General features: G+C 38.8%; 1 protein-coding gene across 2 annotated transcripts in view; it reads right to left on the reverse strand.

The window, feature by feature from the left end:
* Positions 1–1,849: 1,849 nt before the first annotated feature.
* Positions 1,850–20,244, reverse strand: part of galntl6 (polypeptide N-acetylgalactosaminyltransferase like 6) — a 251,525-nt gene continuing 233,130 nt past the window's right edge. For both annotated transcript variants that reach the window (XM_039691143.2, XM_039691148.2), the window contains 6 exons: positions 18,043–18,160; positions 16,029–16,136; positions 14,596–14,817; positions 7,394–7,510; positions 7,018–7,167; positions 1,850–2,645 (listed from right to left, as the gene is read on the reverse strand). In XM_039691143.2, the coding sequence (XP_039547077.2) occupies positions 2,478–2,645; positions 7,018–7,167; positions 7,394–7,510; positions 14,596–14,817; positions 16,029–16,136; positions 18,043–18,160 (883 nt within the window). In that variant the 3' untranslated portion in view covers positions 1,850–2,477. The remainder of the gene's footprint in view (positions 2,646–7,017; positions 7,168–7,393; positions 7,511–14,595; positions 14,818–16,028; positions 16,137–18,042; positions 18,161–20,244) is intronic.

A 20,244-nucleotide genomic window follows, 5' to 3' on the forward strand; every position in this document is an offset into this window, starting at 1 on the left:
TCGTTTCTGATGTCGCAATACATCATACTTTCATGAAATCATGCAACAAGCTCTCTTGTCTGTGGACATCATTCATTCCAAAGCCGGTGCTGGATAAACAGCAAGCGTGCAGTTAGGTTAAATTATTAACGACAGCGGTAATAACCTGTAGGGTGACCGCAAAGGAAAAGTTACGTGGTGTTGAAAAACATAAAAACATCAAATCTGATTTAACATAAGACCCAGATTTTTAGCTCCCACATTTTTAGGAAGAGGTCATATAAATTATGTTTCCACATATTTGGTACAATATGTAAATCTAATAAAAACAGAAATAAGTTTGTTAAAGGGTACGTTTGTTAATTTCCACAAGTCTTAAGGCCATCTGGACCCGATGCTTTACAGGGCCTAATACACCTAAGACACCTTCTGACCAGGTCACCTGTGAGAATCGATGGTCCCACTGATTCCTAACTGATTTCCCAATTTGTTCAAACTTATTCCTATTGTCAGATACATCATATCTTCCATTAAATAAATTCAAATCATTAGCCCATTTAAAAATATCTGTCTCTAATATCATCGTTTACACTTCTCAAATCACGGCCCATCATCTTATTCAGACCTTGCAGAGCACTCATTGCATCTTGATTTGCCAAGCGATAAATTAATTTTTGTATCATAGCTGTCAATTATCTTAAAGCTACACTGTGTGATTTTTACCCCCATCTAGAGGTGAAAGGGTATATGACCATCCAGTGAATATTAGTATCTGTTCCTCTCAATTCCGATTTCGTTTTAACTCCTACGGTAGCCAATGTAGTCCAAGATTAACATGGCTTCCAGTTCGACCTCGTCCATGAGTGTTAACTCAAACGTAAACGCGAAAGGCGAAGCTTGAATTAACGGGTATGTCCCTCTTTGGCTAATGTACATTCAAAATGGAGGGGCAACATGGCGACCGACATTAGAAACCCTTTCAATGGCATATTATACATAAATATAAATTAATGAGCACATACAGTATATTTTGGAAAGAACTAAGTGTTTTTAGCTAAGAATAAACTAAAAGAGATACACAGTGTAGCTTTAAAAGCCTCATAATTATTTTTTACGAAAGGTCAAATTCTTTTCATTAAGAAGTGAACACTGCCTGCATCATGGCATGATTAAAATAAATCACCATAATGCATTATTTATGCATGACAATGTCGTTTTAGTTTTCCCACTAGCATTCACCAAACTATTTGGGAAAAAATGAGTGAAATCTTAAGTTAACGACTTTTCGTGGCATTCTGAAATAGCTTTTTTAGAGCCTCGTTCCTGGCAACACTAACACAGTGGGATGTTTTTGCTTGTTTTAAACTGCAATTAAAGAGCAGTGTCTTATCATTAATTTTTTTTTCTTTTAACAATTTTTTCAGTTATGTTGCTACTTGCTTTATAAGTTGCCAAAAGTCAAGGATGTCTAAGTGTCCTCTTAAAAAAAAAAAAAAAAAAAAAAAAAAAAAAAAAAAATCTGAATATGACTGTAGTCTAACGCATTAATTAAGTGCTCTCATTCAAGTTTAGGCTATTTCATTTTCCAGAGTATGCTCTAAAATAGGGAAGACTGAATATTTTAAGCTATGGAACTTGCAAGATGTTTTAATGATTCAAAGACCTCCTATTTGTCAAAAGATCAAGGCATATTTGTTTTCTCGGCATGCCCCCTTTAAAGGTCGAATAATATAGTAAGCTCTTCAAAAACTCTTCTGCATATGGCTCAACACCAGAGGGAGACAAACCACCACTTTTGAGATAAGACAGTACGCATGATATCATCCATTAGCATGACAAAAGACACACAGGCAAGGCAACACACAACCACTCATTTTCTGATTTATTTATAGACGAGAAACTCTGTAACAAGATAGATTCCATTGAAAAAGTCAAATATTTCATTGAGCAACTCACCGCCTCAACCCAAGTTTGACTCTACAGGTACAAGAGATGATAAAACAGAGTCAATACACATAAATTAAATCTGGAAAGGCACCAAATAAATACAAATAAATATGCATTTGAAACAATCCCAGATAAATAAATAGCAATACAAAAAAAAAAAAAAAAAAAACTCTTTCCAGTTTCTGGTTTTGTACAAATCCACCATGCAATCTTCAAGAACTGATACAGAACATTATTTCATTGGTCTGCACTTCCAAAGTCCTAAAGATGCTCTGTTTTTCAATGTGTAGGAAGCAACTGAGGGCCCACGTTAGACCCCTACGAGAGAGTCGGGCTGTCCGTATTCTCCTCGACCAGCAAGGTGCTCATTGGATGCGTTTCCACCAGCCTCGTGTCTCTCCTCGTTTCTAGTCCCCTCATTCAGACGGCTGCAGAACCTTGAGAGGGACCAAGAGCCAGATAGTAAGAATATCCAGGCCCACATTTAGGATTGTGGGAGGTGGTGTGTTTGTGTGGAAGCCAGCTGATTGGCTTGACCACAACCCCAGGTCCTATGAGCTAGAGGCGCTGTTGAATTTGTCCAGAACGGTGGCGTTGACTTTCTGGAAGATCCACTGTTGTGTTTCAGACTCGGGGTCACACTTGTTCATGAAAATCCGCTTATCGCCCGGGCTACAGTCTATGCAACCGCTGCTCACCAGGTGGTACAAAGATTTATCCTGGAGCAAGAAGAAGATGGGAAGGAGAAAAAGAGAAGGAAGGAAAAATAAACAAGAAACAGTGACTGTGACTGCGGCAGATGTCTAATCCTGCATTATCTCCCTCTAGCCTTCAGTCATATTACAGGAGTGGAACTGAAGAGCCAAAACATGGAATGCGCTAATCAGAGAAGCGAACTTTATTTCTTGGCTTGAGTTTGGAAGTGAAACGTGAGAAATTGAGAAATTATGTACGGGAAGGGCATTTGGTTGCTGAGGCGTTTTCTCTGAGGATGCAAAGGGAGGCAGTGTCTTCTCAGATAATATCCACTGTGCACAAATATAACAAAATACGGCATTAAAATTGTGTATAAATATATTTACACACGGTGACAACAGTAGTTAAAGTTACAGCGTGAGGCAGTGTCTCTCTTCCCTCCACTGAGCCCATTGAGTTTTAAAAGACTCCCTTGAACATGCCATGGGTTTGGTGGGGGCTAACTAAGTCACATGAGAGAAAGTCACATTTTGATTGGCCTATTATGTTGTTCAAGTGATAAATTCCGATTGGCCTATTACTTTCTTCAAGCAATAACTTTTGTGTGCATTCCACATCTTCACATCAGTCTGACTCTGAATGAATAAATATATTGGTGTTAATGTAAAGACTAATTAAAAAGTAAGAACTCACCCACATAATTATCACCGTTTTATGCATATCAAAACCAAACTTGGAAATGACAATGGAATAGTAGTGCAGTGGAATGAAAAAAAAAAAAAAAAGGCCCTAAGTAATGTTTATTTAACCTGGAAAAAATTAAGTTTAACTGGAACATTAATTTACATTGGATTAAAATTAAGCATTAAAAACAGTGATGACTTTGCCTCATGATTTCAAAACACCACTGAACTAAAAATTAATACGACTAAATATGAAGAGTTGAAATTTTCTTCTAGAATGATCATTTTTATCAAGCTTGTATATTTAAGTTCAGTGATTTCACTTAAAAGGCAATGATAATTACCAAAGTCACATTGTTATTTAAGTAAAATTACTGAACTTAAATATACAAGTTTGATAAAAATCATCATTAAAGAAGAAAATTTCAAATGGCATTTAGAGGCTTTTGCATCTGAACTCTTCATATGTTAAATCTAATCAATAAAATTAAGCCAACAGATTACAATCGATATTAGTAAATTTAACAAATTAGAATTGAGTAATAGTTATCCAAATGAATCAAAAGTTAACCATTTAAAATGAGTAAAATGTACACATTTTTCTAAACAAATATATCGGAATAACAGACCGACGTCAAAGATGAATAAAGAACTCTTTTAAAAAAAAAAAATTATTGCCAACATTGAAGACACCTGATGATAACAAGAAGAATCACAGAAGGAGAAAACCACCATTATGGAGATCAGTGTGTGTTTTAGTTGGGCTCTTGACCCTTAAATCATTAACTTTTAAAGTATAACGTCTTTACAAGACGTAAAACTCACCGAGTGGGGTGTTCACTGATATGCTCACACAAAAATCGATGCAAAAGATGCTTTCCAACAGTTTTTATCGTATTTTTAGTATCAAGTCAAGTCAATGTAGTCGGACAAAAACGATAAAAGTATGATAGAGTATGATAAAAACCTGTTGGAAAGCATCTTTTGCAGTGATTTTTGTGTGAGCATATTAGTGAACACACCAGACCACTGTTTCACGTCTTTGTAATGCTTTTTATGAATGAATGTTCAGACAACCATAGACAACCATTTTGCAGGTGGGGGGGGTGCTAACACAGAAACCTAAAATTCTCGGGACAGCAGCATTTGTCCAAATTCCAATCATAACCATTCTATTTCATCAGAAATTATCTTAAAACAGGGCTTTAAGAGTAAAATACCGAACTAACCCTTTAAAAATGCTTTTCCATGGTATGGTTCGATATAACTCGGTAAGGCTCGCTTTGGCACTTTTCCATTGCATGGTACGGCTCGGTGCGGCTCAATTTGAGGTACTTTTCCACTGCATGGTACAGCTCGGTATGGATTGCTTTAGGTGGTACCACCTCTGTTGAGGTTCCAAGCGTGCAGTACCGATACTAAAATGTGAAGTGAAAACAGATCAGTGATTGGTCAGAGAAAATCGTCACTAACAGTGTCATTGGATTTGCAACACGAGACACCAAATCCACTAGATTTAAATAGACAGCAACAGCCACCGCAGTGTTATTTCTTCGCACATTTTTTTAAAATGGCTTGCTTGAAAAATAAATAAAGTAAACTTTAAAAAAGAAATGCCTGAATCGTTGTGACTTGTCAGTAGACCAGTTGCAGATGTCCGTCTTGTTGGTAGCCGAGGAGCGGATCCAGCGAGAGCTGGATGGGGCGACGATCAGTCTATAACCACCCATTTTGAAGCGGTACTAAACTGCTGTGGAAAAGCAAACCGAGCCAAAGCAAGCCGAGCCGAGTCGAACCAGGCAGTGGTAAAGCGAAGCGAGCCGAGCTGTACCATGCTGTGGAAAAGCGCCAAAATATATACCATTTAGTTACTAATATGCACTGTTTAGGTACAATTGAGTACCTTTAGAAAGGGTACCGCACCAGTGACAGTTTTTGTACCTTTTTTTTCTGAGAGTGAAGAAAATGAGAAAGGTGAAAGGTAAATAAAAGTTAAAGAATGGTGGATTCATCATCAATTTCCTATCAAAAAGTGGAAGACAACAAAGAAAGTCTCCACTTGAAAGTGTTCTCCACAGCACACAGAGCATGTATATTTTTGCGCTAGAAACTACTGAGTATGCCAAACAGAGCCGGTGAAAAAATAGAGGATGTGTCCCTAAGGGAGTGATCAGGCTGAGCAGAGGAGGGACATGCCTTCGGGCTTTCGGCTCCAGTTCTGTGTTGCTCTCCCCTGGGTTGATTTACTGTTCTCTGCGCCTCAGGCAGCTCAACTTCCAGGTACCACCTCTTCCTTTCAACTGTGTATTTCTTCTCTCTATAACGCCGTCATTGACCTATGCTGCAATGACAGTGATTTCTTTGCTTGACACCTTAAAGCCCTTGTGTGAGATGGAATATCTCAGTTTGGGCTCATGGTACTTCGCTAGAGGGCAAGAAAAACTGTGCTTCTGTATTAGGCTCTGTCGTTCGTGATGGGCCCAGAGCGATAGGTATTAGTCTAAAGGGGCTTCTGTAACAAGATGTACGTTCTGTCCCACCACTGCTCTGTTGCTGTAGATATACTTTATTTACCTATTAAAGAAGATGTGAAGAGGGAATATGGAGGAAGACAGGTGCAGCTTCTCCTTAGAGATGGTATGAAAATTTATGAAGAGATCTGAAAACGTAACACCTGGGTGTAAAACATTACTCATGCTGACTGTAATGGAATTTATCTCAATAACGTCATGCCCTCTTTTATCCCATCAGTTGTCTTATTTAAATAGTTTTATAGCCAAGTATTTTTTGTTACATTACTTTTTCTTAGAACATAATGTATAAATGAACACACACGCATACACACACACACAAGGTTTTCTAAAGTTATAAAATCTTAGTAAAAATTCTCATCATTTTGCCCAGAATTTTGACATCGATGGGGCAAAACTGCCATATAGATATTTTTAATATTATCTCATAATTTGGAAGCAGATATATTAGGCTACTGTCACTTTAAGACCTGACACACGGATTCATTTACTGTTACAAATGTTTTTGTTCCCCCTCAACTGTTTACATTCACTTAAAATATAACTAAATCTGTTTAGTCAAATACTCAAAAAGGCTGTCATTTTTACATTATTTTGTGTGTATTTGACTGTTTACTGTAGCACAATAAGCAGCGGAAAAAAAAACAACAACAAAAAAAACTTCAGTTAGCACTGATAGGCAGCTTCATGTGCACACACTTCAGATGTGAGCACAAAATCTGCATAATGAGTAAAATTATGGGCAATATGCGCAATCCCATGCTGAAATGCATGCTCTGTAATACCAATGATATTTATCTGGAGCAAATGAAAGGAGTGTTTGAGGGAAGGCTGGTTTGTGTGTTAACTCGCTGCCTGAGGGATCACGAGAGAGCGAGAAAGCACAGCTGGTATCATGTATCTACAATTTGGAAAATTAGTATTCGAAGCGTTTCAGTTAAATATAAAATTCAACTAGCCAGACTGGCTAGTAGGAGTGAAACCTCAGACAAACCTTGACCCCTTGGCACAAACTTGTAATAGGCACAGGCAATTTTTTAAGAAAGAAGTTAAAACATAAGATAGTTTGGATATGTTTTTGGTCACTACACAGTAATTCCTCACACTTTTGTGTTATTTCATAAGAATGATTAGCTCTATTCAAATTTGTGACTAGTAGTGTATCTGTAATACGGTATTACCTTCCTGTAGCTCCAGTGCTGGTTGCCTTTCATACCATGGCAGTCATACAGTGTGATGGGACTGTTCTGACTAATTGCATCGAAGCAGAATTTTCTGGTGTGCAGGGGATCTCCAGGCCTGATGTCCTCTCTCCAGCCAAACGTGAAAATCTAACCACCACAGGGAACAGCAATACTCTCAGTCTCAAAAGAGATTGTCAAGGAATACGCTTCATAACATGATTTAATTTCATCAAAGTATCAGTTCATTTTTTAGGGATTTACTTAAGAAACTACACTTAGTCAGCCATCTAATGCTGTTTACATTATTCTAACATGTCTGATACTAATCAGTAGTACTGAATAATGTGGGAAGTGTACTGAAAAGGAGCCTTACCTGCTCATGTGCCCATGTTCGCTCTGCACCCTCTTTCAAACAACTGTCCAGACGCAGTTCAGTGCCAGTGGAGCCATGTTTAGAATCGATGCACAAACCAGATGCCACATTGCGGATCTGCGGAAAGAGAAATAGATTTCTTAATAATTGCACAAGGAATTAAAGTTGCACTCTAAACAATGCTGGGTTGTTTGAACCCAAATTTGGGTCAAATATGGACAAACCAAATGTTGGGTTAAAAATGTCATTTCAAATTTTAACCCAACTTTAAACTCTCACTTTTCAACTGTGCATTTGTTTAATTGCATTTTTAACCCAACATTTGGGTTTGTCCATATTTGACCCACATTTGGGTTCAAACAACCCAGCATTTTTTAGAGTGTAGCTTTAGCATTTCCTGAGGAAATCTAGCATAATGCATCCCATGTTTTTTCCAGGCTGGTTAGTGCTGATGTAGTGCTGTTCTAGTTGGTGGACCAAACTGAGCTGGTTTTGCTGGTCCATCAGCATTTCCGCCTCCCATGCGGAGTCCCAGCATGAAAGACATACTTTATGCTGGTGAACAGGAATGTTGGATTTTTCATCTGGGTTGTCAGTATATACAGTATAACAAGATACAAGAACAAAGCATCTTGAGATCAAAAGGTTTGTAAGATAAAGATATATATATATATATAGACATTAAATATGCATAAGCTCCCCTCCACATAGCCAGCAACTGAACTGAAAAATTTCTAATTAGGCAACATTTATTTATATATATATATATATATATATATATATATATATATATATTACAGGAAGGTTTATTAATGTGTTATTGAAATAACAGGACCATTATTAATAACAGCTGCATTAATAAAAACCTTCCCGTAAATATGGCAGCATTTGCAGGCACCAAAGGCTATTTTTTTATCTGTAGTCCCTGGACAGAATGGTATATGTGAACCTAAAACTAATATGGTTAAGATACACAACACAATCCATAAATCAATCTATCAATAAAAAGAAACCACAAACAAACATAAAAGAACAAGACCAAGAAGAAATAGCAACAATAACAGAAGCAATGAGAACACGAAAGGGATACTCAAATGAGCATTAAATTTGCAAACTATTTTTTATCAGGATTGAATTAATTAATTACTTCAATAATAATAAGGACATGTTCTGCTAGTGTTTGCCCTGCTAATATTTTAACTAGCCCCACCACAAAAACATTAATGTTCCTTAAATGTGTCATAAACATTTATATTTTGTCATACAATTTTAAGTACATTTCTTTCCCCCCCCCAAAAAAATAGCAGAAAATGATCTAGTGTTAACAAAAGCTAATGTGACATAAAAACGAAATCGTAACCACGGTATTTAAGCTTGTTTTTGAACTCTTTTATCATGGCTCGTCTTTAAAGAGTAACTAAACACTCAACCAACTTTTTTTAGTTAATGATCTGTAAGAATGGATCTTTATTAATACCAGTCATTGATTCGAGTAACTTTTTGACATTTGTTTAAAAGTGTTCTATTTCTACAATATATGGTGTAAAAACGTCTTAGTGCTGCCCTCTTCAGGTTGAACGGTGGCTACTGCAGTTGAATTTTCCTATTGGATGTTCCGCACTTCGTGGCGTACCAAGGTTTGAGCTCACCACGCGAGCTACGCCCTTGGCAGTATAAAAACTATCTTGTGTCAAAACTACTGTAGGGAGTCAGGAATTGGGATTGAGAGTATTGAAAACGATCAGGATAGAGTGTTTTAGCATCTATTTCGTCCCCTCTATCTCCGCTGGGGTCTGCCCACTTTTTCAGCATTTTCAAATATTGACAGTGGGTGGAGTCAGGCTCTGACCAGGGGTTTAGTTACCCTTTAAAGTGATTCATCCCCAAGCTCTCCGCATCACAAGAACAATTCTTTACCATCTGGGCTATTGAGCAAGCTTAGTATAGCAGCAAAACAGCAGATATGGAGCTGGTTGATTGATTCAAACACTCAAAATATTCATTTACAAATCATGCATTGTGGTAAAATGTGTTTTGGAGGTCATAACATAATTGTGCAAGGTGCCGTGCGAAAACATGTCTTTATGTCACTGTAATCATAACTGTGTGTGAAAACGAGCAAAAGTGATTGCTGTTTTGCTGCCTCCAGTGTTCATTTGTTAGAAACTGCAGTGATATGTACCTGGTTGTACATAGTCTGTGGCGCTGCAAAAAAAGTGTACAGAGGTAGGCCTAAAATTTTATATTATTACACATGAGTTTCTTGGGAGCACAGGAAAGCAGTATTTCCCGACCATAACAATCATGGTTAATGACCTCTACGGTGCTCACGGTGTGCATTGAAGGTAAAAGAATGTTAGTCAAAAGTTTTACTTCTTCCCCAATTGTGCGGTGAAGTATAATGTGACCCCTGGTCTGCAATCTGTTCAAGTGCAAAATCGGACTATTTAAATAATGATTCATTCATTCACAAATATGAGTGCACTTTCCCCATTGTATGAACTCTAGCCATTTCCGCTGCGCCGTGTCCTTACATTTTTCTCTTTTTTTTCCCCTTTTTTTGATTAGCTGTCCAGGTCGCCTAATTTTCTTGAAGGCATTCAGGTGTACTGACTGTTGTCACAGTGCAGCTCAATAATGCATGAGCGGCTGGAGCCACTGCCTCCTGAGCAGACACAGAAGAGTGGGCAGCAGTTCTGGGCCAATTCTGCTCACTTATTCACCTCACTAGGGAGACATAGGGGGGCTAGGGCTTGGGGCAAGGTCACACACACACACACACACACACACACACACACACGTACAAAAAAAGGAGGCCTGACAAAGAGGATGAACTGTGGGGGAGCATATTATGCTGTGCAGCGTAGTGCATGCACAATGCATAAGCTTCCACTGCTGAAATTGTGCACTGCATACCAAGGCCATCAGGGGAAACATTGAGTGTTTGTTGGAGCCCGTTTCCTCAAATATGTTTTTCTCACGCTCATGAGTCCTGAACGATTGAGGTGAGGGATTTAGGGTTTTTGCGCTCTTGGCAAGCCATGACTGTTGAAAGTAATTGGAAATCAGTTAGTAGGCTGCAAAAAATCAACATGAAGTTGTGCTCTGTAAATACATGACTTGAAGCAGATTTTCATGTTGGTGACTTGATGCATTTGCTGCTGCTCACAATCTGAAATTCACTTGAAATGTTGACACGACTGTAAACCTAGGCTGGAAACTAATGCAATCAAAACGCAACAAGCTTTCTGGGGCGGCTGAGGACGTCAGAATAAAAATGTCCTAACTCAGAATGTGGTCTTTATTGTAGTTCAGGTCAACACTTTACTGCTTATTATTTACGGGAAAGAAAATGGTGCACCTTATTTGAGCTGTGATTTCTTTTCAAATGAGCTGGATTGGAGAATTCGAGTGAGGACGAGCTTGACAAATGGAACAAAATGAAAGCGAAAAGCAAGGTCACACCAAGCTCTGCCTTGCCGATTTATTCTTAAAAGCTTATTTTAAGCTTATTTTAACCCTGAAGTTATAAAAAGAAAACATGTTTAATTCATTTTTTTTTTTGTCTATTAGCCTGCTTCTCGCTATCTTTTGGACCTTCCTTGCGCCTGCTGCCGTGTGATGTTTTCAGGATGAATTATTTGACTCATTCAAGACATGCATTAGAATCTAATTTTCTGCGTTTGCAGCCAATTTACTACCAAACAACATTTTTTTTTGTGAAGTCAAAGCAACTATAAATATGTTCCAATATGTTTTAAGAAGCTCAAATCATGTTTGTTGTGGATTTTCGAAAGCCTCTTTTCTCTTAATTTCTTTTTTTAAAGTATTCAGGAATTTAGCAGGAGGTTGTGCTGATTAGAAAGAAACGGCAAGAACATTTCCTCTCGCATCATTTTAAGTGCTGCTAAAGGGCTCAATCATCATGGTGTGGCATTTTTTTTTTTCGATGCAGAAAAAAAATGAATGAATTGATTCAACTTTGATTTATAATATTTATACCACAAAATAAAGAAATAAATGAATTCACTTTTCTAGGTTACACTAGAAGAGTGCATGTAATCACAAGCTCCTTAGAGGTAAATACAGCAGAATCAGGCCAAATCAGCATGGGTCTCTCCTCTTTTCTTCCTCACAATCCACAGGAGGGGGGAGGGGGTACTCTAAAATGGGCCTGAAAACTGCATTTATACCGTAAAAGCCTTTGGCAGCAATGGCTGTGAGCATAAAAGTGGCTGAAAAGTGTGCTGATTGCATTTAAAGTATTTGAGTGTATTGAAGAGGCAATGAAACAGCTGTGAGGGAGAGAGAGAGAGAATATATGTTTGAAGGTGGGCGAGTGGCAAATGGTTGACAGCCTGCTTACCCATCTCACCGCCCTGTCAGCTGGAGGTCATGCCGACGCTGACCCCTTGTCCTTTGCTGAAAATGCCGACAAGAACCCGTTTAATTCCTCAGCTACCCCTCTCCCTCTCTGTCATGGTCCATGGGGGTGGCTTCAAATGTCCAATGAGGCTCTTTTATTGTGCAATACATCAAGCGGGTGACAGGTGGCCAGAGCAGGGTGTATGAAGCTATCAACTTGACAGTCAAATTACTATCATTTTGCTTCAGGAAAGAAGATATTTGCCGTGCATAAATTTTACCCGAGCAAGTTCCCCAGCCGCATGCCGCACAGCCCTTTTTTATCATCAATTTTATGCCGCTAATGCAGAAAAAGCCAATAAGTGAAAGGGAAGGGGTGTTGTTTGCTAATGGACTTTTTTTTTTTTTTGGGTTTCATTACTCCGCAGAAACAATTGAAACCAAAGTGCTGTTTCCATTACTACCTTAGTTGGTTTCGGATGGACGGATGTACTTTACGGTAAGCGTCAGCCCTCCAATTAATTTGGAAGTGATATTAATTACATTTGTAAATTATTACTTGCCATCTCTGACACATCACAGTATGGGGACTGAAAAAAAGAGGAGATGGTGTTCCCTGGGGGTATTCATTAAGGCATGATGTCTGTGAGGTACATCATTCAGCAGTGATTAAAAAGGCCCATCAAAATGCACAAGATGGGAATCACTCCATGCATATTAAATACCCCCCTATGACAGACATGGCAGAACCACAGATGGAGAGAAATGACAGGCCCATCTCTCCATGCGTGTTCCCAAGAACCACTGTTCTGGCACAGCAAACCTGCATGATAATGAATAACCCGAATAGCCTGTCTGCCTGGATAAGCTCGAGTAATAAATGTATAACACATCTTCTGTTTATTTATGGATTAGGGAGCAGTGATGCAAACAATAGTTATGCTGTGATGTCGCTGTATATTAGACAGCACAGTTTTAGGTGAGGACCGGCCGTCTGCTTGTCTTTGGCGGAAAATGTGTTATATCTCACCCGGCAGTGCTTCTCATAAATCAAAGAATATTTCCGCATAACCTCTCTGTCATATGCACGCATGCACACACAAACACACACACACACACTTGTTCTGTTCTGGCATCTGTCTCACAGGATGTATTGACGTTCGTGCCATCTTTAGTGTGTAATTCGAACCAAGTAAGTGTGTAAAAGTTATGTGCCCAATTATGGGTAAACAAAGAGACATGAGGGGTGTCAAAACTGATTGGTAACTGAAAGATTCAGGTCGAAACCTCCATTTTACCCCTGAGCACCAGGAAAAGTGGACCTGTAAAAACTCGAAGTTGCTTCAAATAAAAGTGAATGTCAGGTTTCTTGAATGCAGTCTGTGGCAAGCAGGACGAGGCCGGTGGTGTGATTTATGATGAGCGACACCTGTGAGATGCAGAATCTCTCACGGAAGGAGCGGAAGCATAAGGCCACGTTTACACAAAGCCGGGTATTTAGCAAAACGAATATTTTCCCCCTCTCCGTTTTCAAAAATAACATCGTTCACACACCCGCATAAATACGCCGTCGAGCGCCATCATAACTATGGCAAACCTATTGGCGGCAGTGTAGGGGTTAAGGAAAAAGCCATGCAAGCCAATCAAAATCCTCAGAATCGACAAGAGAGAACCTAAAACGCTGTTTCTCCCAGTTCACATGACAACATAACCGGCGTTTTCAGAAATCTCCACTTTGGCCGGAGTTTTTAGAAATAATCGTTTTCTGTGATAAAAATGGGAATCCGCAGGAAAATATATGCGTTTTCCCTTTATGTAAACGGGGCCTAAAAGGAGAAGTGATGACAGTGGAGATCAAGAGAGGAACAGGCCTGATTTTACGTTGTGTTTTGTGTGGACAGCAGTCGTCCGCGAGGGGCGGCTATACTTTCATTTATGTGTTTGTTGATTTATTTTATTAAACTTGTTGAATGTTTCCTCCTTCTTCCCATAACAATGAAGCGCATTACACTGGTGCCTAAACCCGGGAAGAAGGAGGCGGGAACCAGTGAACATTCGACAAGTTTAAGAAAATAAATCAACAAATTTATGCTTCGTCTCCTCCGTGAGAGATACGAGACCAGTGTGTCGCGCAAGTGTGTCGCTAATCTGTAATTACGTCACCATCCTCGCGCCGCTCTCTCACAGCCCTCGCCACACAGTCATTTTTCAAAATACATAAAACTTAAGGTATAAATATAAATCTATCATATCCATCAATCCATCAGGTATATACGCACGTGTTCAAAAGTTTGGTGTCAGTAAGAAAATGGTGTCAGTAAATATTTTTATTCGCATATATTTAATTTTTCAAATATTTTTATTGCTAAAAAAAATCAGCATATTACAATAATTTCTGAAGGATCATGTAACACTGAAGACTCCAGTAATGATGCTGAAAGGTCAACTTTGCCATCACAGGAATTAATTACATTTTGAGATATGTTTAAAAAGATTTCAAATTGCAAAAATATGTATGTTTTTACTTTATTTTTGATCAATTGCATGCAGCCTTGATAAAATTCTTTCAAAAAAACATCATACTGTCACATCCCAAGAACTTTCCCAGAATGCTCTCATTTACTATAAAAGTGTCAACGAAGAAATTTTATAAGATGGAAAAGTGTTCTTGCTTATTTCTATTCTTCTTTGACTATAGAAATGCCACTGTGTGGCTAATTAAATTCTAATTCAAAGTCATAAATCAAAAGATTAAAAAGCCAATGGCAAAAAAAAAAAATCTGCATTTCGCTCAACCCTGGTATCTTCACAAATTTATAGTGGCATTGTTCACCCACCTCTCCCCAGGCAGCTGGCGGCGGCTCCACAGGTGGGTAATATTTGGGCAGGTCCCAGGCCACAGTGTTCATATACCATTTGAAGTCTTTACATTTGAGTTGCTTGCGGAGCTCCTTCTGAGCGGTGATGTCGCCAGTGGAGAGGTGGCGGTACTCGGGTCGACGCTGATAGATGTACTCTGTGTACTCGTCCATCCATGTCTCTGCCACTCGTTTCAGGTTCTGTGAGAAGGAATAACATATATATATATATATATATATATATATATATACACACACACACACACACACACACACACACACACACATATATATATATATATCCACAAGTTTCCTATGCCCCATGAGGCCTTGCGTCAAAAGTGGGCGCGTCTTCCGGTTCGAAGTAAACAAAGCGCTACTTGACATACTTCATACTCGTTCATTCAACAGTTGACAGTCATTCAAGTTATAGCGATCCAAACTAGCTAACGATGTGGGAACACAACCTCAACGAAATTAAAAAAGGTGAAATAACAGTACCTTTACCCTCCGCAGTAGTTGATTGGGATTATTATAATAACATTATTAATAATCAATACTCATCAAGGCATGGTGACAGACAGTTGTGTGAGCTGACAAACAATTAAAATAAAAAATACACACTTAGTCATTGTGCTTTGGAGTTTATTCAAAATTATAAATGAATGTGCTACTTGAATACATTAACTGGCACATTTGGTATTCTGTCAACACAGGCTTTGATCCTGAGTTTAGCTGTAACATCAGTAGCGAACAGCCAAACACATGCTGATAGAGTTTATAGAATATTAAGAATTTAAACAAATGTACACAGGAAGATTCGTCATCTTTTGGGAGGTGATGGAAACTATAGTCGTTGGCAGGATCAGAGACGGGCTCTGGCAGGATCACTCTGATTTCGTTTTCGGCTTATGTTCAAAACAATCACGTTTAAGCCACTGAAATAGTTTAGTCCGGTTATACATACAACCGCGAACAGGACATGTTGTCCCTGAGCTCCGTAACGACATCTCTCATAAAGATTTGCGTCTTTAAATAGTAAAACAATTCTCCAAAAAACAGCTAGCCTATTCGCTAACTAACACACAAAATACCATTGGAATGCTACTTCCGCCGCCTTACCGGGAGTTTCACCCACTTTATTTTTTACAGGAGCGCCCCTCGGAAACTTGTGGATATACATCCATCCATCCATCCATCCATCCATCCATCCATCCATCGTATCTATACACTATTTAGAGCAGAGTGATGGTCTCTCCCTACAATTTATCTTTTATCATGTGTACAGAATATGAATAAGAGCATCTCAGGAACATTGTGAATCTAGAGCACTATAAACTAGCAGAATTGGGCCACTGTTGAAAAACACTCTATCCTTTCTCATTTGGAAGGATAGTGGAAGTTCTACTCACTCTTGCCAGGCTGGTCCCTGAAGGCACCTTGTAGGGGACGTACTTTCTGTAGATGTGGCCCACCCTCGAACAAGGTACATCATACATGCTGCCTCCGCACATCCACACCTGAAAAAGCACATACGCACACACATACTCAAACATTTATACCACATCACAGTACAGAGTTTTTTCCCATTCTGCATTCTCTTAGACAGTAAAAAAAAAAAAAAAAAAAAAAACTCAGAAAGCCTCATGCATCACATCCTTGCGAGCTCCAGGGAATATGTGGACAGACTAGCTAGAAATACTGCTACGCTTCCACATCGAACCAGAAACAAGCAATGTCCTCGCCGTGGGCTCCAATTACTGATCGACTGGCGCATTCACTGAAGGAAAGAAGTACAGTTTCCCTTCTGCCTTATGCTTGTGTCTCTACTTTTCCTCTTTAAACCAAAAGAAAAGAAAGATAAAGAAAAAAAGCGGGGTGTCCCTTCCTGTCTCTCTCTTTCTGTTCTACTAAGGCCAAGACTTTGAAGTGCCTGTCCGTATCGAGTATTGGCTCAGGCATGGTGGAGTTTGGACTCGGCCAGGGCCAACGACACACAGAGGGAGGTGAGAAAGCGGGGGGGAGGGCGGCTTCAAGTCGGACGAGTTGAGTCTGATGGTTTCTCTCTATTCCTCAGTCACCCGCTGGGCCCGAGAGAGCTGTCTGCAGATATCAAACCGCACAGACCTATCTCTCCTGCCAGGCGGCGGGTTAGCGGTCAAGCTAACTAACTTCACAGACCCCATCGTTATAGGGAGAGAATCGTTCCAAACATCAATGCTACAAAGTGAGTGAGAAAAAGCCCCTGCAGATCCCTCATTTGAGGATAAACGAGAGAGCCATGCAACAAATGAAGTTTTAGGAATAATTTTCACAGCCTCTTTTATCATAACGCATTGAAGAAGGCAGCCATGGCAGGACTTTAGATATTAAGATGACTTGAATTGCATTTAGAAAGCTGCCTACATCGAACAGATGGATGAAACTTGGACGGAGTGTGGCAGGCAACCAATCAATGGGATGACGCCAAGCCAATCAGCCTTTGCTTTTATTTTAGTTTGTAATTGCACATTGGAGTTTGAGGGGGACACTCTATTACAATACCAGCTATATTTAAGCTTTCAAATGGAGAGTTGTTTGGCATGTTACTACCATATGTTAAGGTCAACCACACAACTTTATGACAAATAGCAACAGACCAATAGGCTGTGCATAAAAAAGGAAATAATGACAAAATTTCTCTCAAACAGGCGGTTTAGACTCTAAACTATTTTTGCGGTTGCCATGGTTACTAGAGAGGTGCAGAGGATGGTGTTCCGATAACAAAGTTCAGTGCCAGCACAAGTGAGAGTCTAATGAAAAAGAGTGTGGTGGCAGGTATGTCAGAACTGATAAATAGAACACTTCCTCACATCCATCGGCGCCAGTTTTTGCCCCGCTAATCAAAACCGAATCACTTCAGAGCCACAGCCAATCACTGGATCACACAATCTAATTAGTTTCACTAGTCTAGCCAGTCTAAACACATACACACAAACACGCACAGACTCACAACTACGGCATCTTCACCGCCTTATTTTGGCCGACTCATGTGCGTTTGGCTCTGAGGCTTCAGTTAGTAACACAGTGAAGAAAATAACCTCGGCCGTCCAATCTCATTCTGCCTTTATTGTTGAAAGAAATGAGATGGTCTAGACAGACAGACAGAGCACATTAAGTGTGAGAAAAGGGAATCTGGTATAGAGGTTCGCAATGGATCAGGAGCGATGAGCTATTGAATGTGGTTTTCGAGTGTGTGTCTTGGAATCCATTTTAAGGCCTGGATTGCACAATGCATTGAAGTGAGACACTGTCTTGTGTGAGCCTTATTGTGTTCTGTTAGATTATGAAAGGCCAAAAACAAGATGCAGCCTTGGAAAAGTCTGTGAAAATGGATGTATTATTTGTGAATTGCATACAGGAATCAATGCAGAGGCTTTAACTCACCTTGAAGGATATTTCAAACTGCTCGCCTCCCCAGATCTCAAGGCCTGTGTCATATCCTCCCAGCTCCCAGAACCACTGTCGGTTTACAGCAAACAAGCCTCCGGCCATCACAGGAGACCTGCGGGGGGAAGCGGAAAGACCAACATGCTCAGCCATGTCTTAAGACTTCATTCTGCATTTTTTCATCAAGTTTTAATGGAACCTGAAGGGTGCAGGGTGCGGAACCAAAAATTAAGGTCAAATAACCCCTGGAGAAACTCTGTGAGAATCAGGAAGGAAAAGTCACTTAATATGAATTCAGTACATTCAATAAAATTCTTATGATGAATCAGTTGTGTTACAGTATTTCTCACTTGTAAGTGGCTTTGGGTTACTGTAAGTTGAATAAATGTAAATGCAAGGGAACAATCTTTATTTGATGAGTGGGTGGATATACTTGGGCTTGCGCATGACTTACTTTTATTAGTGAACTGTTCATACAGCAAAATAGTTGACTACTCAGTGCGCAGGTCAATGTTTACCATACAGTATGTACGTGACTCACAATAAGCTGATAAAGAGTCTGCATGCTGCTTGCATTGACATTCAAAAAAAAAAAATAAAAATATTCCATTTGGTTTTTTTCCATACCAGTCTTGTGGCGGCATCTAATTTGTTTTAGAACAAAATAATTGAATCTTTTATGTGAATACTTTAACCATTTTTAATGTCAGCAAGCACTTTTTATATGGCCACAAAACACTCTGGGTTTCTTATCATTTGTTTTTCATTTAGCTAATTCCAAATATATTTTTCCATTGTGGGTTATTATACAAAATAATGACACACAACTATGCTGAGGTGAAGTTTGAGAACAGCAAGGTTGAGTGACATTCAGAACTCGAGAGTGCCTTTTAAAATACAGTTTTTCTCAGTCGCTTTGGTGCATTTCTCACATCACTATTTAAATTTGCACAACAGTTAGTTCAACCTCCACAACATTTAGTCATTTGTGCACATCATAGTTGCAGTTTCTCATTCCTTCCAACAAATTGCAAATGCTTTTTGACATGCATCAATTGCTTTCATACAACTCTTTGCTGTTTTATAACGTTATCATTTGCTTATGTCATATCAGTCCAAATTAACTATACTTGTGAATGCTGAATAGTCATTCCACATAAAACTAATAGTCATCATTTCATTGCTTGAGTCTTCACATACAAAAATGTTGAACTAGTTGTCAAAATCTGTTAAGCAATTTTTTTTTTATCTTAAAAAAAAACTTTTTTATCCTAAATTGAACAATTTATCGCAGGTGAACCTCAGCTTTCACTGATGAGAATAGATGTGCATGAAGGATTTACAGTATATGTATGTTGTTTGTTCAGTTCCAGTACTGTGATATTGTTTACAGTTGTGCACCGATCTAACCAAAGGGAGTTTATTTTTGTTGTAAATAAGGGTGTATTTTTTTCTTTCGCACAATGTTGTGAACAAATTACTGTAGAATTGCAAAGAGCATCTGTCTTGTACTCAATTACTGTACCTCACTACGTAAATACAGTAATGTGAAACTTTACTGTAGTTTTCAAATGGCTGTGCAAATAGTTTATAGGACTGTCTTGAGCATTTTCAGGTATAGTGTCACCAACATCTGACTTTTTTTGCATTGGCAAACACTTACAGAGTAAACTGTCATAATGAAAACATGACAAAGCCATTTGACTATCTTGTTCATAAACACTGGTGTTAGGACTTTTCATCTTGACGACACTGACACTTTCAATGACATGAATACTTGCTTTTGATGAATGCGTTTTGCAGGTTATCGACTAAGTTTTGCAGTTTGTACAATTGTTTTGAGAACTGCATTAACTGTTGTGCAAATGTAAATAGTTATGTGAGAAATGCACCAAAGCGATGGAGAAAAACTGTAATAAAATCATACATTTGCATTTGACTTTGAATTTGATCTGAGGTAGAGATCAGGATGCAGATTTGTAATTTAGATGTAAAGGATCAGAATAAAATAAAAAAGATTCAAATCATTCCATTTAACTTTTTTTAAATTAGCAAAGCACAGACAGACAGACAGATAGATAGATAGATAGATAGATAGATAGATAGATAGATAGATAGATAGATAGATAGATGATAGATAGATGATAGTTAGATTGATAGATGAGCCCGTTCTCCCCCCAAAGCGCCATATAAGACACT

This window comes from Pimephales promelas, chromosome 6, assembly GCF_988280905.1.
Source record: "Pimephales promelas chromosome 6, fPimPro1.hap1.1, whole genome shotgun sequence".
NCBI classification, from domain to species: Eukaryota; Metazoa; Chordata; class Actinopteri; order Cypriniformes; family Leuciscidae; genus Pimephales; species Pimephales promelas.